Source organism: Triplophysa rosa, linkage group LG19 (assembly GCF_024868665.1).
Source record: "Triplophysa rosa linkage group LG19, Trosa_1v2, whole genome shotgun sequence".
Classification (NCBI taxonomy): domain Eukaryota; kingdom Metazoa; phylum Chordata; class Actinopteri; order Cypriniformes; family Nemacheilidae; genus Triplophysa; species Triplophysa rosa.
This window is the reverse complement of record NC_079908.1, coordinates 1,862,080-1,883,429: the sequence shown is the minus strand read 5'-3', so window position 1 is coordinate 1,883,429 and position 21,350 is coordinate 1,862,080. Positions and strand designations below refer to the sequence as shown.

Below are 21,350 nucleotides of genomic sequence, written 5' to 3'. Positions count from 1 at the left end.
TTTTCTCTGGAAATGTGAAAATACTTTTATTTTAACAGCTAACCTCTTTACTTATGCTGTACATCTCATTCTACTATTAGAGACAGTCAAAATAACAATAACGTGTTCAACCACATTATTTGTTAAAAACATCACCTGTATGATTGTTTCAGTTCACAATGATACAACTTACAAAACATCGTTGAATAACTTACAAATAGCAAAAGCACAATTTTGTCAGCTGATCAGTGACTGACCAATCACAGATCAGTTAATGGCGCAGATAACACTGTGCTGTAAACAGAATAAATGCGGAGCTGCTGCAGATCCTTATAGACATAAGAAACAAGCTGTCAGACAGTATGGCCACGGTGAGTTTTCAGCTTTATTTAATGCTTTTCATTTCTCCGTCGGCTCTTAGGCGTAGTAATGATTAGATTCACTGGGTTTAAAAAAAGGGAAGGTTTAGAGTGATGCTTTTATATTACAACATCTGTCAGACGTACACTATGTAATGCAATACATTCACATTTCTATAATCTCTAGAGGGTGTGAGCTGTAAATTAAGATGTGGAATACACGTACATTTAGCACGCAGTGATATTAGTAACAATTTCAAAACTTACAGAAGCGCAGTCGATCAGACCATTTTCTATTTAACAAATTGTCAATTTATCTATTCAATATCAAGTTTAGGAGCCAGATATCTGCTCCACGTACTTGTGTCCACGTACAAGTCAGACTCATCACGCGGTGCCAAGCTGAAAAAGTGACTTCCAACAAACTATGACGTTAGAGAGACCTAATTAATCAGTGTTTTTGTGTTTAATTTGACAAAAAATAGGCTACTACATATAGAGTGCATTAGGGTCAAAGACGTTAAGATGTGCCCATCAAAATAAATTTACAAAAGCGATTTTATGTCCATAGAAAGCACATTAAATGTAAGTAAAATGTCAACTTTATGGTTAGGGTGTTTTTGGAGAATAAAATGTCCAAATTTGGTTGAAATAATGTTACATTGTCATTCAGTGCAACACAATATTTATGTACAAATTCAAACAACATGCTTATTCTGACTTATGGAAATATATAAAATAATAAGGGAGCATTTTATTGTGCTTGAAATGAGTAAAAAAATCTTATTGACAAATGGGCAAAACATATGATAGTGGCAAATGTAAAAAAAAATACTACTAATTAGCATTTGGGGTGAAAGTAATTAGTCTTTTAATGCCTAAATGCCTTAGTCTTTTAATTAACACTAAATGACATTTTAGTTGGTGTCTTCTGTAAATCAGGGGAAAATGTATGATATTTATTTTTTGCTCAGAAAAACAAAAATGCAATTAATTTAAACAAAACTTTTTCATTTTTTTAACAACAACAATTTAAAGCAGTATTACACTTATTGTTTTTATGCTTAAACCCTTTTTCGACTTTGACCCATTAACAGTATGTATATGCATTTATACATGTTTCTCATGCTTCTATCGATCATTATTACTACATCCTAATATAAACGTATGTTAAGACATTCCCATAAAATGCACAACAAGTTAATTATCAATTGAAAAATGTTATATTGCAAGCAACTGCTTAACAAAGAACTTTGAAAAATGAACAAAACAACCAACTGCAGTCAATAAAATCGCTTGCTAAAAGCATGTGCTAAAATCTACAGTTAAACCTGACAGAAGTTCTAGCTACCAAAACTGTACACAAAAACATCTTTTTAGAAGTCGCATGCACATATGGCTGTGTAGAACCACTCCCCAGAGAATCATTAGTCTTTAACCATTGAAGATTATGCTGCGGTCAGACTTCACTTTGAGCATGCGAAGATCGTTCGGACGGTGGTACGAAAATGGGCGGGTATTGGTATGTGGGCCCCATGTGGGTTATATCTGGGCGACATGGGCTCCGCATGGGCTAAAAAAGGGCAAAATATATGGGCCCCATGTGGGATTACAAATGTGGGTCCCATATAGGTTTGCCCTTATGGGACCTTTATGTGCTGCATGTGGGCACAATGATTTTATGCTTAAAATACATATTATGCCTTTAAACTCCTTTAAATGCGTACATTTGAACATTGGTATGTGGGCCCCATATGGGTTTTATCTGGGCGATATGGGCTCCACATGGGCATAGGTTTAAAATGGGCAAAACATATGGGCCCCGTGTGGGATACCAATATGGGTCCCACATAGCTTTGTCCATATGAGACCTTCATGGGCTCCAAGTGGGCATATGATTTCATGCTTAAAATACATTATGCATTTGAACTTTTTAAAGTTTTTATATTTGGTTGATAATAATATATATCTAAATCTAAAAACTGCCCAGCAATACAGATAAACAGAACAAGGCCAACAACGTAAAAACTGACCGGTGGTCCGAGAGGGCTTCGAAACTTCAAATGATTCAGTCAGCGATGACAAATCAATCACGCTAACCAGCAGGCTAACATCCACAGTCCCTGGCTTTGGCCACCTAAGAACCTGTTTAAGTAAATGCAGTTCACTTTTTACTCTGGCTGATATCGCTTATACCAGGAATGATTTCTGGTGTTGGAGATTAGCCTATACAACATTTCAACTGATTGCTTTTTTGCTTTCCACGTAAACAATATGCTATATGTAATAAGCAGGATACATACAATGGGATTGGTTGGCCTATATACAATTGCTGACCACGTTGTATAACCTTAAATTACCAAAGAGAATGCATGAATGGGCATGGTAATTAAATTATTCGGGGCTTGATTGAAAACATTTGGGGCTTTAGCCCCCTTAGCCAACCCCTATCACAGCCCCTGGGTTAAAGGGGTCATGATATGAGGAATCAAATTTCTCTTAATCTTTTGACCAAAAATAAGTTTTGCTATCATTGATCCGTTGTGTATGTTTCATATCTTAAAACGTCCTCCTCATCATTAACGAAAGCATTTAATTAATCATCCAAAAAGACCTTAATGCAAAATGGCTGGATATGTGACATCACAAGGTAGATTCATTTTCATATAACCTGCTTACAGGCAAAATAGCAGCACCTACTACTTTTACATCATCGCATCATTGGCTCCGACCACTGGTGTTCATCTGACGACGCATTTACACTGGGTTCCAAATTATTATGCAAATGATATCTTTCTCTGGTTTTCCTAATTTGTCGATGCAAATGACAGTCAGTATAACAGTTAGTTAACAAGTAATTAACAGTTAGGGTACATTTGGAGTTTTATTGAACAAACCTCCCACTGACAACAGTATTTATTTAAAAAATGAAAAACTCAAAATGCACTGTTCCAAATTATTATGCACAACAGAGTTTGAAAACATTTCATAGGTTGTAAAAAACTGAAAATGGTCATTTGTTGAATTTGCAGCATTAGGAGGTCATATTTACTGAAATCAAAAGCTATTTCAATCAAAAACATCCTAACAGGGCAAGTTACATGTTAACATAGGACCCCTTCTTTGATATCACCTTCACAATTCTTGCATCCATTGAACTTGTGAGTTTTTGTACTGAAAAAGACAGTTTGAGAAGCTGTATGTACAAGCGAAACTGTGATTATCCAGCATCAGCTGTCAATCAAAGAAGTGGGCGGTTACACTAAAGGCAAATGAAGGCTCTTAAAGAAAACCTTTTTTTTATCAGATTAGAACAGGCTGAAAAAAGTTAATAAATAACTTAATGTTTTTGGGGCAATTTGTTTTAGAAATACTATAATTACAATTCAAGAAAAATGTATGTCACAATCTGGGAGAACAGGGCATAATGACAATTTTAGTTATCCCCATGTGCATCAATGAGCCTTGGCCACCTATGACCCTGCCCATTCACTACTGTTCCTTCCTTGGACCACTTTTGGTAGATAGTGACCACTGCAGACTGGGAGTACCCCACAAGAGCTACAGTTTTGGAGATGCTCTGACCCAGTTTATCACAATTTGGCCCTTGTCAAACTTGCTCTAATCCCTACGCTTGCTCATTTTTCATGCTTCTAACACATCAACTTTCAGGACAAAATGTTCACTTGCTGCTTAATATATCCAGGGCCGTTTCTAGCTGTTTGGGGGCCCTATGCGAGATACTATTTGGGGGCCCCTATTTTTTCAAACTCTGAGGTAGAGATTCCTAACTTTTTCATATATTCTGTGACGATGCAGCAGTCTGTTACATTTTAAGAGGAAAGCAGGCTAGAGTACATTAATAAATGCAACAGATACAGTGTGTTCTTGAAAAATGTTTAATGTAAACTTTGAGGTGGCATAACATAAAAAAGCTTTAACCCACCATTCCAAAACAGTAAAAAATAAATAACTAAACTTACTTAAATAAATAAGTATATAATGGACCAGCATCCATGTTATTGCACAATCAATAAAAAATAAATTAAAAAAACTAGTTATGTAGTTTTTAAGGACCAAATGACAGCCCAGCCCAAAGGTGATTTTGACCTGATTACCCCATGAACACTTACATGCTTTGCAAATGAATGCATAATGAATGCATGCAATACATGCAAATAAAAAAAGTACTTTTAATTCTCCAAAATATAATAAAATATGAGGCTGAACTTGCAGTTTGGGGGCCCCTTGGTGGCTGCGGGGCAGTTGTGGCCTAATGGTTAGAGAGTCGGACTCATGACCAGAAGGTTGCCGGTTCGATTCCCAGGGCCGGCGGGTAACAACTGAGGTGCCCTTGAGCAAGGCACCTTACCCCTACTTGCTCCCCGGGCGCTGTAGTGATAGCTGCCCACTGCTCCGGGGGTACGTGTGTTCACTACTCTCTGGATGGGTTAAATGCAGAGGTCACATTTCGTTGCCTTGTACATGTGCAATGACAATAAATTGAATCTAAATCTAAAAAAAAAAATCTATGCAGCCGCATTGTCCGCATATAACAAGAAACGGCTCTGAATATATCCCACCCACTAATAGGTGCCGTGATGACGAGATAATGAGTGTTATTCACTTCACCTGTCAGTGGTCATAATGTTATGCCTGATCGGTGTATACAGTATATATAATAGTTGTCCTTCTTTCTAAGGAAAATACTGGAGGACTTTGGGATTCATTGAAGAAAGCAGCTTTTGTCATTGGATCTGGACTTTTCTTCCTGGTCGCATTTAGGAACTCCGTAACATGGTAAGCAAGAGTTGCTTTTATCTTAGACAGTTTGATTAAGAAGTGCAAGATGTATAATACTGTCTAGTCTTCATTTCTGTGTCTGTGGTTCTTTTAATCGACTTCAATCAACTCAAATGTGCTGTTTGTTATGCTTATGCTCTAGTTGGTCTGCATGAGTGCTGACTTTTGGCTGACTATAACTACAAATATACAACTACAGTGTTTTTTTATGTCTGTGTAGGCATTTGCAGAAGTTTTGGGGAGCATCTGGAGATTTCTGGCAGACACAGTGGACTAAACTTCACTTGGCCTTTGGTGAAAATGAGGCTGCCTTGTTTTTTATTGGTTAGAAAAAATCTAAGCTTTTTGTTTAGCTTAATGTCATATCCCCTTTACACAGTGGTTATGAAATGCCTGAAAATGTATAGACAGAATAGCTATATCCCAATTCACAGGTGAGGACTAAAATGATACAGTCTAGCCTATGGAGGACTTCCTTGTTGCATCATCAGTTGTTCCCACCACCGCTCCTGTTGCCTAGTGGCAGAAGCCTATGTAATTGTATTTTTTTTTTTTGCTGAACTACAGTTTTAAATAATACATAAAAAAATAAAAAATACTGTCACAAGCACGCAACAAATTACGGGATAGTCTAGGTTGTGAAGTATCCATTTCTTCTGTCCTTCGCATCCAACTGAAAGTTGTTTGTGCTTAAAGTGGAGTTGATGATGCTCTTGATAACCTTCAGCAAATAAACATTTTTTTACATTGGTTTAACAGGAACCATGTTGGTACCCACTCTTTCTTTTTGGTTGTTTAATGCCCTCCTGATGGTGGTTGACACAACTGGGAAACCAAACTTCATCACTCGCTATAGGATACAGGCGGACAAAAACAATCCGGTACCATCCTTTTTTCTTCACTTGTTGAAAAGGCCTACCTATCCTGTTTAACAATCCCTTCCTTTTCAACTGACTGCTTCATGAGAAATTTGGTTGTTGGAGCCATGTAGACAATGCTTCGGGTGACCCGAGTTTGTAGTCCTTGCCCATTCCCACTGTCCTCTCTCCTCCCGTTGCTTCCTGTCTGTCTCTCTACTGTCCTCTCAGAAATAAAGCCAAGAAGGTAAAAAGAAATCTAACAAAAGAGATATTTGGCTACAAATTGACAGTCGGCCTGCTGAGTTTTAGCAAACAGTGCAGTCAGCATTTTGAGTTTGATAATATTCTATTTTTTTATTTCAAGTGGTTTCAAGTATTTCGAGTTCCGAGTCCACTGAAAATATTAATGTGAAATCGCTTGTACAGAGGTTAGTACTGATATTTAGCAACAGGTTTGTCTGATAAAATAAATCAGTAATTCAGTCTGGTAGTTATGTTACATTTTCTCTCGCCTGAAAAATATTAACAAATGTGATACGTTTGACGGACCTACAAGCGCCGTTTCACATAGTTTTTTTTTTGGTATATTTTTGCATATGTATAAAAATGTTTTAGAGGTCTTCAACCCTGCTCTTGGAGGCCCACTAGCCGGGTTTCCATCCAAACGTAATGCCAACCTTTTTTAAAGTTACAGACAGGCATACCGGAGCAGGTTAGATCTAAACTTTGCAGTACACTTGGCCTCCAGGAGCAGGGTTAAAGACCTACTGTAGGTGCTACTTAATCTGAATATAACGCAAATGTTTCCCTGCAGGTGGATTCGACCCGGTTGCGTCATGCAGTGAAAAAGGTGCTTTTCAACCAGGTCTTTCTGTCAGGACCGCTGGTGGTGCTGACCTACATAGTGATGAACTGGCGTGGCAAGCCGTGTGCTCCTGAGCTGCCCACTTTTCACTGGGTCCTGTTGGAGCTGGTGTTCTGTGGCCTTATAGAGGAAATACTGTTTTACTACACTCACAGGTCAGCATGAATTTCTGCCGATCATTTCATGTATAGGTCAGGTGATCTTTAATACAGGTTGTTCCTGTGGGTCAAGCATTTTTTAAACACACAATAAGCAAACTAAAGGTGAGTGTGGCAAATAATGAAAATGTAGGGCTAAGCCTAAAACTTTGTTAAAGGAACACTCCACTTTTTTTGAAAACAAGACATACACATTGCTAGTCATACAGTTAGTATGATAGTTTTCTAGCACATAGATTTCAGATAGGCCTATATAAAATAGGTACTGTAAACCCCATCCTGTCCTCCCACTTATTTTACCCCATTACAGTTATAAAAGCATTAAATGGTTAATAAGGACACTTGACTGGATTAGCATTGGCGCTAACAAATTAACACGCAAACAGGGACGTTTGTTTTAACGTAACCTTTAACTTAACATATGCTACAACATTCATAATGCAAACGCAACAGAAATTGAAACTCACCGCTTGATCTTGTTAACTTAAATCCGGATGCTTCCTCGTTTCACCACAAAACTCTGTTCGTTTTCTTCGTGATATGACTTTAATCTGAAGTATTTCTGTGCGCATCTCTTGTGGATCAGAGCCGCGCTTATCCGCTCATCACGTCTTGTTGCGTCTATAAAAAGTTTCCGACTGACAACCTGTCAGACAGAGCATCAGAACCCGGTTGACCCGGTACGTCGGTGGTTCCGGGTCTTATGAAAATTAGGTACCGACAACTTTTTTATTTTTAGGTACCGACTTGGACCCGAAGTACCGGTACTTTTGACAACACTATTACCAACTGACAGGACGCCTGAGAGCGTAATGCACGTGAAGGACTGTAATACAAAAGGAGTTCATTCAAGTACTGAGGAGCTAAACCATGTAGGGCTTTATAATAAGTAAGGTAATAAGCAAGATTTTAAAGTTAACGTGATGCTTTATAGGTAACCAGTGCAAGGTAGACAGAACCGGGCTAAAAAACACTGCCTCGTTTTTTACCAAAAAACTTGCAAACTTTAACCTTTAAAACTTAAAACTTTAATCGCAGTACTTTTGTGATTGTCTGTGACAAATAAAACACATGTTCTTAAAAAGATCTTTTGAGAAGTTGTATCTGCGTGAAACTGTGGTTCCCTTTCTGTTGGTCTCTCAACGTTGTGTCGAGCCGACAGATGGGGTTCGAGAGCTCACTCCACTCGGAGAATAGCCTCCTCGTGGGGACTGGTTCAAGACGCCTCTCTGGCAGACATCTGCAGACACCTTCGCGAGGTTCTACAGCCTCCGCGTAAAACAGGTATCAGCTCGAGTCTTGCAGGGCATCAGGTAAGACCGGCGGCCGGTAGGGCGTATGCCTGCAAAAGCACCTTCCCCCCTCCTAGGTGGGTCAGCGTGCTATTTTTTTCCCCCCTTCTTCCCCCACTGGGTGAAGAACAGGCATTCCATCCATCACTAAGCAAGCACCTCCTGCGGGCGGGCTGGGCAGAGCAGCCCTGCCCCTTAGGCCGGGTATCACCTGAGTTATTCGCAACATAGCTCTTACCGGACCTAGTGCTACCGGACGTTGTAACCCCCCAGGAGGGCGGTTCCGTCTGATGTATCCTCATGATTGGTTCCCACCTTGGTAACCCATGACCTTCCCTAGGTGGACCTCCACCTCGCGGTAAACTACTTCAGTCCGCACATTTTTCCCATGAGTTCTCCCCTAAACGGCGAGACCATGTTGGTATCTCCACTAAAGCTCCTCCCTACGGTAGGAAGTGGTCTCTGTAGCGCATCCCCCATTTGAGGAAGAAGCGCTTACCCAGTGGCCTTACGGTACCGGGCGGCTTCTCGCTGTTAGAGAAACAAGGCCGCCGCCTGTGAGGGCCGAAGGCAGGGGCCTTCCCACCTTCAAAAGAAGCTCTGGGAGCCCCTACCTATCCATTGGTAGGTTACAGTTTCGCGGTAGTGCTCACGGCTGACACGCCCAGGCCAGTCACCGTCGCTTCGCTAGAGATTGTGACAGGGCACAGCGTCGTGGCTTTTTCCATGGGAACCCCATCTGTCGGCTCGACACAACGTCGAGAGACCGACAGAAAGGGAATGTCTTGGTTACGGATGTAACCTCAGTTCCCTGATGGAGGGAACGAGACGTTGTGTCCCTTATGCCACAACGCGTGCTGCCCGCTGCAGCAGTCGTGAGAGGTCTCAGGCTCCTCAGAACAAAGGTGAATGAATGAAGTACGCTGTCTCCCTTTTATACCCGGATATGGGTCCAGCATGCAAATTTCATTTGCCAATTTCATTGGCCTTTTCTAAACTAGTCGGAAGTTGATAGGTTCTCAAGAGCGAACCCCATCTGTCGGCTCGACACAACATCTCGTTCCCTCCATCAGGGAACTGAGGTTACATCCGTAACCAAGACGTTATCCAGCAGCACGTATTTCTGAGATCTGATAATACTTTATATACACCAGCATGTGTTCGAAACATCTTGGTATAGAGTCAATAATCTGTTTTAATTGTTGTTTTTTGCAGTAAATGAATGCACTATTTAAGGATGAAAACATACATTTAAATGTAAACATGTTGCACACAACAGAGGAAAGTGGTGCCTGCTATTGCTAGTGATTCATTAATGTTTTCTTTAGTGCTAAAAACTTGTAAAAAAATTTAATTGTTTGGTTGTCTGTGACATGAATTAACACTTAATGTACTGAAAAAGACAGTTTGAGAAGCTGTATGTACAAGCGAAACTGTGATTATCCAGCATCAGCTGTCAATCAAAGAAGTGGGCGGTTACACTAAAGGCAAATGAAGGCTCTTAAAGAAAACCTTTTTTTTATCAGATTAGAACAGGCTGAAAAAAGTTAATAAATAACTTAATGTTTTTGGGGCAATTTGTTTTAGAAATACTATAATTACAATTCAAGAAAAATGTATGTCACAATCTGGGAGAACAGGGCATAATGACAATTTTAGTTATCCCCATGTGCATCAATGAGCCTTGGCCACCTATGACCCTGCCCATTCACTACTGTTCCTTCCTTGGACCACTTTTGGTAGATAGTGACCACTGCAGACTGGGAGTACCCCACAAGAGCTACAGTTTTGGAGATGCTCTGACCCAGTTTATCACAATTTGGCCCTTGTCAAACTTGCTCTAATCCCTACGCTTGCTCATTTTTCATGCTTCTAACACATCAACTTTCAGGACAAAATGTTCACTTGCTGCTTAATATATCCAGGGCCGTTTCTAGCTGTTTGGGGGCCCTATGCGAGATACTATTTGGGGGCCCCTATTTTTTCAAACTCTGAGGTAGAGATTCCTAACTTTTTCATATATTCTGTGACGATGCAGCAGTCTGTTACATTTTAAGAGGAAAGCAGGCTAGAGTACATTAATAAATGCAACAGATACAGTGTGTTCTTGAAAAATGTTTAATGTAAACTTTGAGGTGGCATAACATAAAAAAGCTTTAACCCACCATTCCAAAACAGTAAAAAATAAATAACTAAACTTACTTAAATAAATAAGTATATAATGGACCAGCATCCATGTTATTGCACAATCAATAAAAAATAAATTAAAAAAACTAGTTATGTAGTTTTTAAGGACCAAATGACAGCCCAGCCCAAAGGTGATTTTGACCTGATTACCCCATGAACACTTACATGCTTTGCAAATGAATGCATAATGAATGCATGCAATACATGCAAATAAAAAAAGTACTTTTAATTCTCCAAAATATAATAAAATATGAGGCTGAACTTGCAGTTTGGGGGCCCCTTGGTGGCTTTGGGGCAGTTGTGGCCTAATGGTTAGAGAGTCGGACTCATGACCAGAAGGTTGCCGGTTCGATTCCCAGGGCCGGCGGGTAACAACTGAGGTGCCCTTGAGCAAGGCACCTTACCCCTACTTGCTCCCCGGGCGCTGTAGTGATAGCTGCCCACTGCTCCGGGGGTACGTGTGTTCACTACTCTCTGGATGGGTTAAATGCAGAGGTCACATTTCGTTGCCTTGTACATGTGCAATGACAATAAATTGAATCTAAATCTAAAAAAAAAAATCTATGCAGCCGCATTGTCCGCATATAACAAGAAACGGCTCTGAATATATCCCACCCACTAATAGGTGCCGTGATGACGAGATAATGAGTGTTATTCACTTCACCTGTCAGTGGTCATAATGTTATGCCTGATCGGTGTATACAGTATATATAATAGTTGTCCTTCTTTCTAAGGAAAATACTGGAGGACTTTGGGATTCATTGAAGAAAGCAGCTTTTGTCATTGGATCTGGACTTTTCTTCCTGGTCGCATTTAGGAACTCCGTAACATGGTAAGCAAGAGTTGCTTTTATCTTAGACAGTTTGATTAAGAAGTGCAAGATGTATAATACTGTCTAGTCTTCATTTCTGTGTCTGTGGTTCTTTTAATCGACTTCAATCAACTCAAATGTGCTGTTTGTTATGCTTATGCTCTAGTTGGTCTGCATGAGTGCTGACTTTTGGCTGACTATAACTACAAATATACAACTACAGTGTTTTTTTATGTCTGTGTAGGCATTTGCAGAAGTTTTGGGGAGCATCTGGAGATTTCTGGCAGACACAGTGGACTAAACTTCACTTGGCCTTTGGTGAAAATGAGGCTGCCTTGTTTTTTATTGGTTAGAAAAAATCTAAGCTTTTTGTTTAGCTTAATGTCATATCCCCTTTACACAGTGGTTATGAAATGCCTGAAAATGTATAGACAGAATAGCTATATCCCAATTCACAGGTGAGGACTAAAATGATACAGTCTAGCCTATGGAGGACTTCCTTGTTGCATCATCAGTTGTTCCCACCACCGCTCCTGTTGCCTAGTGGCAGAAGCCTATGTAATTGTATTTTTTTTTTTTGCTGAACTACAGTTTTAAATAATACATAAAAAAATAAAAAATACTGTCACAAGCACGCAACAAATTACGGGATAGTCTAGGTTGTGAAGTATCCATTTCTTCTGTCCTTCGCATCCAACTGAAAGTTGTTTGTGCTTAAAGTGGAGTTGATGATGCTCTTGATAACCTTCAGCAAATAAACATTTTTTTACATTGGTTTAACAGGAACCATGTTGGTACCCACTCTTTCTTTTTGGTTGTTTAATGCCCTCCTGATGGTGGTTGACACAACTGGGAAACCAAACTTCATCACTCGCTATAGGATACAGGCGGACAAAAACAATCCGGTACCATCCTTTTTTCTTCACTTGTTGAAAAGGCCTACCTATCCTGTTTAACAATCCCTTCCTTTTCAACTGACTGCTTCATGAGAAATTTGGTTGTTGGAGCCATGTAGACAATGCTTCGGGTGACCCGAGTTTGTAGTCCTTGCCCATTCCCACTGTCCTCTCTCCTCCCGTTGCTTCCTGTCTGTCTCTCTACTGTCCTCTCAGAAATAAAGCCAAGAAGGTAAAAAGAAATCTAACAAAAGAGATATTTGGCTACAAATTGACAGTCGGCCTGCTGAGTTTTAGCAAACAGTGCAGTCAGCATTTTGAGTTTGATAATATTCTATTTTTTTATTTCAAGTGGTTTCAAGTATTTCGAGTTCCGAGTCCACTGAAAATATTAATGTGAAATCGCTTGTACAGAGGTTAGTACTGATATTTAGCAACAGGTTTGTCTGATAAAATAAATCAGTAATTCAGTCTGGTAGTTATGTTACATTTTCTCTCGCCTGAAAAATATTAACAAATGTGATACGTTTGACGGACCTACAAGCGCCGTTTCACATAGTTTTTTTTTTGGTATATTTTTGCATATGTATAAAAATGTTTTAGAGGTCTTCAACCCTGCTCTTGGAGGCCCACTAGCCGGGTTTCCATCCAAACGTAATGCCAACCTTTTTTAAAGTTACAGACAGGCATACCGGAGCAGGTTAGATCTAAACTTTGCAGTACACTTGGCCTCCAGGAGCAGGGTTAAAGACCTACTGTAGGTGCTACTTAATCTGAATATAACGCAAATGTTTCCCTGCAGGTGGATTCGACCCGGTTGCGTCATGCAGTGAAAAAGGTGCTTTTCAACCAGGTCTTTCTGTCAGGACCGCTGGTGGTGCTGACCTACATAGTGATGAACTGGCGTGGCAAGCCGTGTGCTCCTGAGCTGCCCACTTTTCACTGGGTCCTGTTGGAGCTGGTGTTCTGTGGCCTTATAGAGGAAATACTGTTTTACTACACTCACAGGTCAGCATGAATTTCTGCCGATCATTTCATGTATAGGTCAGGTGATCTTTAATACAGGTTGTTCCTGTGGGTCAAGCATTTTTTAAACACACAATAAGCAAACTAAAGGTGAGTGTGGCAAATAATGAAAATGTAGGGCTAAGCCTAAAACTTTGTTAAAGGAACACTCCACTTTTTTTGAAAATACACTGCGTTCCAAATTATTATGCAAATGATATCTTTCTCTGGTTTTCCTAATTTGTCGATGCAAATGACAGTCAGTATAATTTTCAAGTAATCAACAGTTAGGGTACATTTGGAATTTTATTGAACAAACCTCCCACTGACAACAGTATTTATTTAAAAAATGAAAAACTCAAAATGCACTGTTCCAAATTATTATGCACAACAGAGTTTGAAAACATTTCATAGGTTGTAAAAAACTGAAAATGGTCATTTGTTGAATTTGCAGCATTAGGAGGTCATATTTACTGAAATCAAAAGCTATTTCAATCAAAAACATCCTAACAGGGCAAGTTACATGTTAACATAGGACCCCTTCTTTGATATCACCTTCACAATTCTTGCATCCATTGAACTTGTGAGTTTTTGGATAGTTTCTGATTGAATTTCTTTGCAGGATGTCAGAATAGCCTCCCAGAGCTGCTGTTTTGATGCTAACTGCCTCCCACCATCATAGATCTTTCGCTTGAGGATGCTCCAAAGGTTCTCAATGGGGTTGAGGTCAGGGGAGGATGGTGGCCACACCATGAGTTTCTCTCCTTTTATGCCCATAGCAGCCAATGACACAGAGGTATTCTTTGCAGCATGAGATGGTGCATTGTCATGCATGAAGATGATTTTGCTACGGAAGGCATGGTTCTTCTTTTTGTACCATGGAAGAAAGTGCTCAGTCAGAAACTCTACATACCTTGCAGAGTTCATTTTCACACCTTCAGGGACCCTAAAGGGGCCCACCAGCTGTCTCCCCATGATTCCAGCCCAAAACATGACTCCGCCACCTCCTTGCTGACGTCGCAGCCTTGTTGGGACATGGTGGCCATCCACCAACCATCCACTACTCCATCCATCTGGACCATCCAGGGTTGCACGGCACTCATCAGTAAACAAGACTGTTTGAAAATTAGTCTTCATGTATGTGTGGGCCCACTGCAACCGTTTCTGCTTGTGAGCATTGGTTAGGGGTGGCCGAATAGTAGGTTTATGCACAACTGCAAGCATCTGGAGGATCCTACACCTTGAGGTTTTCGGGACTCCCGAGGCACCAGCAGCTTCAAATACCTGTTTGCTGCTTTGCAATGGCATTTTTGCAGCTGCTCTCTTAATCCGATGAATTTGTCTGGAAGAAACCTTCCTCATTCTGCCTTTATCTGCACGAACCCTTCTGTGCTCTGAATCAGCCACAAATCTCTTCACAGTACGATGATCTCGCTTAAGTTTTCGTGAAATATCTAATGTTTTCATACCTTGTCCAAGACATTGCACTATTTGACGCTTTTCGGCAGCAGACAGATCCTTTTTCTTTCCCATATTGCTTGAAACCTGTGGCCTGCTTAATAATGTGGAACGTCCTTCTTAAGTAGTTTTCCTTTAATTGGGCTCACCTGGCAAACTACTTATCACAGGTGTCTGAGATTGATTTCAGTGATCCAAAGAGCACTGAGACACAATACCATCCATAAGTTTAATTGAACAATATAAAATTAAATGTTTACGACACTTAAATCCAATTTGCATAATAATTCGGAACGCAGTGTAGGCTCATTCTCCAACTCCCCCAGAGTTAATAAGTTGAGTTTTACCGTTTTGGAATCTATTCAACCGATCTCCATGTCCGTGTCCGTAGCACTTTTAGCTTAGCATAGATCATTGAATCCAATTAGACCAGTAGCATCGCGTTCAAAAAGGACCAAAGAGTTTCGATATTTTTCCTATTTAAAACTTGACTCTTCTGTACATATACAGTATCGTGTGCTAAAACTGGCAGAAAATGAAAAGTTGCGATTTTCTAGGCCGATATGATTAGGAACTATACTCCCATTCCGCCGTAATAATCAAGGAAGTTTGGTGCCGTAACATGGCCGCCGCAGCAGGTGCAGTGATATCACGCAGCGCATTTCCACATGTGGAAACATGGCCGCAGCAGGCGCAGTGATATCACCCAGCACATTTGGAAATTGCTATCGTGCTATCGCCAGACCCGGAGATCAGTTGAATAGATTTCAAAACGGTAAAACTCAACTTATTAACTCTGGGGGAGTTGGAGAATGAGCCTATTTACAAAAAATGTGGAGTGTTCCTTTAAGGCCGACAATATGTTCACAGCGTGCTAGTATGTCTTTTTTTTACCTCAACGAAATTCTGTACAAAATGTGACCATGGACCACAAAACCATCCGCATGGGTAGGCTATATCTGTAGCAATAGCCAACAATAAATTGTATGGGTCAAAATGATAGCTTTTTCTTTTATGCCAAAAATCATTAGGATATTAAGTAAAGATCAAGTTCCATGAAGATATTTTGTACATTTCTACAAACTTCACTTCTATGTACTATGTACTGATCTATGCTTTCGGGTTAATCTACTTTCCAAAACATCATTACAGCGGTAAGCCAATATAGCGCATTAAAACAAACCTGTTTCTTCTTAGCAACAGCCTGCTACAGTGCCTTTGATGGACAATTTTAAAGGTCATTTTCTTTGGATTTTTTGCACCCTCAGATTCCAGAGTTTTAAATAGTTGTATCTCAGCCAAATATTGTCCGATCCTAATAAGATTATTTATTCAGCATTCAAATCTCATTAAAAAATAACCTTATGACTGGTTTTGTGGTCCAGGGTCACATATAGCCACGGAAAAAAATAAGAGAGCACTGTAAATTTTAATTTCAGATAAGCATTTCTAGATGTACTGTGGCCATTCCAGTCCAGTGTCTCAGGAGTGAAAAAAGTCATCCAACAGCAATGTGAAAGACCGATATAGTGACAGGACACATGGAACTGTGATAAAAATCCAGATTATCACATAAAACTTTTCTTAAATACATGTACAAATATTACTGTTTAAATATTACTGTATTGTTTAAAAGTGAATATTAACTTACAGACAGTCTTTTCTGTTATTTTGACCTGTTTCTCCAGTTTTCATTTTATGCAAATAAATGCAAAAAATAAACAATATTTTTATTTGAAATATGGGAGAAATGTTGTTAGTAGTTCACAGAATGAAACCGAAATGATAATTTTACCTAAACACATACAGTACCTGTAAATAGTAAATTTCTATTCCAAATCTCTGAAATGGTCTCTTAATTTTTTAGGTGGCTGTATGTATAATATGCATGAGCTGAAGTGGTGATATACTGTATTTCACATGCATAATGCTTCATGATAAATTCTTCTCGTCATGGAAGATGTAAAGCACAATTTTCCAACATAACATTTTCTTGATTTCAAATCAAAGTTTGCAAATGCTGTGATTTATTTAAGAACTGGTGTGGCAGATGAATGTAAACTTACGATCAATCAACTTACAGTCGTCTGAGTAGTCGATTACTGAAAAACTGATTGGTGTAATAGATGTCAGAAATGAGATAGAGACGGATTACAGGTACAGTTTATTCTCCAGGCTAAAAATAGATGCCTATAGTATTAAACAATCGTTTTTATGTTTTGACCGTAATATTTTCATATCATCTTTTAACCTCATTCCCATCAGGCTTGTTCACCACCCATCGCTCTATAAGAGCATCCATAAGATCCATCACGAGTGGACGGCTCCTGTTGGAGTTGTGGCGCTCTATGCGCACCCAGTGGAGCATGTGGTAAGATGAATCTGTGTCATAGGCTTCCTCCTCCAATGACACTGAGACTTCACAATCACTTATGGAAGTTATCACTGGTCGGCCACTTTGTCCTTATTTGTCTTTTATGTTCTTATAGTTGTCTAATATGCTGCCGGCTCTGATTGGTCCAGTGCTGCTGGGCTCACATCTGGCCACCACCAGCCTCTGGTTCACCATCGCTTTACTGGTAACAACAGTGTCACACTGCGGTTACCACCTGCCCCTGCTGCCCTCGCCAGAGTTCCACGACTTCCACCACCTCAAGTAAGTCCAGGAATGAATGTGTTGAGATCCCAAAGCATCCCAGTCTTTGCTACAACCCAACTAGTCTCAGAGGCTACGAAGGATTTCGGCTTATCAGCTTGTGCGCACCCCCCTGAAGACACGTCATCTATATATGAGGGCTAGTTAGCTTGGCATTAGAAATGTTGTGTAACGTTTGACACCAGACACCGTTTGACAGTTAAGAGCTGCAGCGCAAGTCACACATAAACACACACATAGTGTCGTAGCTATTAAATACTGTAGGAGCGAAACTGTCTTTTCAGTAATGAGACAATAATTACCATACTGCAAGTCAGGGTTTGTGGCCAGGCAGTCTTGAGATAAGATTGATTTGTTACCCTATGAGCTTTCAACTTTGTTCATACGATAACCTTTATTCTAATAAGATACCAGCCCAACAGCATGTGTGAGGATGGCTCCGGAATAGATAAACTATATATGTCCTCTAGGAAATATATAGAAAAATAGATATTTTTTTGCTTATGAATATCTTTATCTCTCTAGGTTCAATCAGTGCTATGGAGTGCTGGGTGTGTTGGACAGGCTCCACGGGACAGATGACAAGTTTCGTAATTCAAAGGCATACGAGCGACACACTGTATTACTGAGTCTGACCCCTTTGAGCGAGAGCATACCCAGTGATGCAAAGAAATCACAAGACTGACCTTGGTACTCAATATCTTTGTGTTTTCACCTTTGGACATGTGTTGTTATAGTCTCCAAGGCTTTATAAATTGACCAAGATGTTTGCCAACATCAGCAAGTATAATGGATCTGAATTCACAATCAGTTACTGTACTATGGGCCCATATTCCTGCTTTTATCAATCTTTATTGCTGTATTAAGGTTCAGATTTTGTCTTTTAACCTAAAGATTTTTAATATTGTCAAGATCAAGCGCATTCAGTTCATCCAGATCGGCTCTGTTGATTTTGCACTGTCATTGTATGAGTTCAGGGTTCACGTTCTGTTTTTCTGCACTCAAATGACCTGCTGTCATGAAGAGATATCCTCACAAAGCATTCTTTCGCAAGATGTTCTTGTACAAGTAGGGAAGTGAGGGAATGGTGTGTTTTACTGTTAATTCTCAGTGTCATAACTTTTTTTAGGGGGGGAATGGTTTTTGCAATGCTAAGACTTATGATTGATGCTATACGTTAATTCTTAAAATGTACTAACAGAAATAACATAACAATTGTCTAATAGTTGTACACATAACTGACCAAATCCTAATATAAATATTACTTGTATACAAAAAATATTAAAATTACTACGCCACAATTTCTAGATTATTTGGCCGTGATAACCAGCTGGACTTGTTTGCATTAATGACTTATTAATGACATTCATAATATGCATTAGTTTGTAATAGTGTATTTTGACCTTTAAACATGTAGTGCTGTAATGAAAAATAATAAATTACCAACACTCTACATTGTGCCCCTAAGTAAAGAACTTTGAACCCCCTGAACTTTGCCTGCACTCCTTTATTTTTGATTGTGCCCCTAAATGTTATACTTTTTGATATCAAAAATCAGTTCACAATTTAGCATCTTCAGTGTTTGGCCATATTTGGCTCCACAATATTTGTCAGATCTTTTAGTACCCTACACCCCAGCACGTAACCTCCATTCTACTGGAGCTGGTCTTTTAATGGTCTCGACAACTCGCTTAAAATCTATGGGTGATGGGGCTTTTTCCTCTCTGGGCCCAAAGAGAAAAATTGATGTCTTATGCTGCTATACCTCACACCGTGCCACTAGCAAGCAGATGAAGAAATGCAGTCTGAGCGAGGGGTGTTTCTCCTCTGAGATAAGAAATGCAGAATCTCTTAATATTTTTAAATCCTCTCTTAAAACTTACTTTTTTAGGGTAGCTTTTATGTGAGATATGTGAGTGCCTTGTTTTTATTTATATTTGCATTGTATAATTTGTTTGGTGAAATTGCTTGTTTTTCTTTTTGTTTTTATCTTGTTGTATTTGATTTCTAGTATATGTTGAATTTTTGTCCCTCTATTTTTACTTATGTAAAGGTGCTTTGAGATGCTACTTTTAAAGGCGCTATATAAAATAAAGTTATTATTATTATAACATTGACCAACACGCCTGGCCCGAAGTTAACGTCCAGTCTGTGTTTGGTTATAATATAACAATTAATTTTTGTTTTCATTTATATTAATATTTAATTGTACATTAACTGTATTAAATAATATTAAAACTTGAGGCTCTGCGGAGGTTAAGTTTGGGCCACATAGCATTTGTTTATGTTGTTGCAGATGAAACCGTCGAATATATGCCTCCTGCAGAGAGAGAGAGAGAGAGAGAGAGAGACTGTTATGGTTTTCTCGAACACATCCAGCTCCGCAGGTGTTGGATGCAAAGTTGCAGCCGTGGCCGAGGCACCGTATGCCTTTCCTATGAAACCTCTGCGTCCAGGAAGGGATCGGTCTACTCTGGTTTTCGGCTCTCCTACCGGGCCATCCTTGGGAGAACCACTGAGGACGACCATCTATAATGAAGGTCTTTCAACTGAGGTTTTGCAGAGCATTCTTTAATTATAGTGGAGGAGCATTCACTTTATGGTGCAATATTTGCACCCAGTTAACTGTGGCTTCAGTACAGCATTTCTTTCAAAATGTTTTTTCTGGTGGTCTTTCCTCCTCTACGCTTAAAGTTTACTGACAGCCATAACTGCTATTCTGGGGAGACACCAGCCTATGATTGATTTCCTCCATGGTATCAGGAGGATGAGGCCTACAGTGTATGCTAGAGTTCTGGCCTGGGATTTGGCCATGGTTCTTGAAGGGCTTTTCCTGTCACCCTTCGGACCCATTGTCTCTTGGTGCGTCTCAGCCAGCTCCGTTGTTCAGTAGTCAGGGCACTGATCAGGAAGTCCACCATTTTAAGAGGTGTCTCGTTCGCAAAATCATTCCAGTGCACTTAACTGTTAGCTCCCTAAAAATTCCTACAATGCAACGCAAAAAAGCGGAGTATCGACCGGAAATCACAGGCCTTTTTTTGAAGTCGTCTAACCGAAATTGCTACTTTTGAAGTCAGACGTTTATTTTATTTTATATATATAAACACACATTACTAGAGGGGCAGGGAACACAATGTATTTAACCTTTAAAACGAATACTCGACTTAATTCATGCACAGATGTGTAATAGAATAATATAATTGTTTTTCTTTAAATAAATATCAGTTGTGAAGTATCACAATGCGCTTGCAGCAGTCACGTCACAGGAAAACAAGTCATCAGTGCCCCAATGTGAAGTCAGCTAAGGTCCTTACCAGTGCCTTACTTAGTGCACCATATACAGTACTAATTCACAACCCCAGGAGCAGTCTCTGTTGGGAAGGTTTCTTTCTTTCGAGATGGCTTTTCTTCTCACCATTACATCTGTGAGGAAACTTACAGGCTTTATCCATATCTCCCTCATCTTTAGAATGTTCTCCTTGGTAGGTTAAAGCTGTTGTTCACCCGAGAATGGGTACTATTTCTGAGGTGCCAACTAATGTGCCTTGACCTTTGGTTTTGCAGATCAAACTGGGCAAAACAAATGTTTTTTTTGCCATAAACTTACTGCATAGCAACATCTTTCGAGATTTCAAAAATCCGTTAGCAATTTAGCATCTTCCCCTCTACGTCCATGTGTAAGCTGTCGCCCATGCCTAATGAACTACAGTGTTTGCCAAATTTCATGACATTCTAAGACATTACCATGGCAACGCTATCTAGGATATCACAAATTCTTTCGCAGTTTTAAAACCGCTGTCTCCACATTATTCTGACCATGACTTCCTGTTGCCAGTTGGTGGCGCACACTCTAAAAAGTGATTCGTTGTCTCAACAACCACATTGTGTTATGTTAAGTAGCTTCTACTTAAAAATATACAAATTTATAACATTTTTAGCTCAACTTAAAATCCTTTGTTCATGCATTACAAAAATATAAATAACAAGAAAAGCTCAAAAGTATGCATGGAGTGAATGGAAA

At 39.6% G+C, this 21,350-nt stretch overlaps 2 protein-coding genes across 2 annotated transcripts; both read left to right on the top strand.

The window, feature by feature from the left end:
• Positions 1 to 248: 248 nt before the first annotated feature.
• LOC130570315 (fatty acid hydroxylase domain-containing protein 2-like) lies at positions 249 to 7,107 on the top strand. Its single transcript, XM_057360568.1, has 5 exons — positions 249 to 350; positions 5,041 to 5,138; positions 5,362 to 5,465; positions 5,901 to 6,022; positions 6,816 to 7,107. Exons 1-5 carry the CDS (start codon positions 342 to 344, stop codon positions 7,029 to 7,031), a joined length of 549 nt encoding a protein of 182 aa, XP_057216551.1. The 5' UTR covers positions 249 to 341; the 3' UTR covers positions 7,032 to 7,107.
• A 3,508-nt stretch (positions 7,108 to 10,615) lies between these two features.
• Positions 10,616 to 19,376, top strand: faxdc2 (fatty acid hydroxylase domain containing 2). Its single transcript, XM_057360927.1, has 8 exons — positions 10,616 to 10,634; positions 11,209 to 11,335; positions 11,559 to 11,662; positions 12,098 to 12,219; positions 13,013 to 13,218; positions 16,939 to 17,044; positions 17,163 to 17,329; positions 17,855 to 19,376. Exons 1-8 carry the CDS (start codon positions 10,616 to 10,618, stop codon positions 18,012 to 18,014), a joined length of 1,011 nt encoding a protein of 336 aa, XP_057216910.1. The 3' UTR covers positions 18,015 to 19,376.
• The last annotated feature ends 1,974 nt before the right edge of the window (positions 19,377 to 21,350 follow it).

Bases quoted from the DNA above. Each gene is read 5' to 3' on its own strand.
- faxdc2 (XM_057360927.1), top strand. The intron at 11,663-12,097 runs GTTAGAAAAAAT...TTGGTTTAACAG, and splicing joins GGCTGCCTTGTTTTTTATTG to GAACCATGTTGGTACCCACT. The intron at 13,219-16,938 runs GTCAGCATGAAT...CATTCCCATCAG, and splicing joins CTGTTTTACTACACTCACAG to GCTTGTTCACCACCCATCGC.
- LOC130570315 (XM_057360568.1), top strand. The intron at 5,466-5,900 runs GTTAGAAAAAAT...TTGGTTTAACAG, and splicing joins GGCTGCCTTGTTTTTTATTG to GAACCATGTTGGTACCCACT. The intron at 6,023-6,815 runs GTACCATCCTTT...GTTTCCCTGCAG, and splicing joins AGGCGGACAAAAACAATCCG to GTGGATTCGACCCGGTTGCG.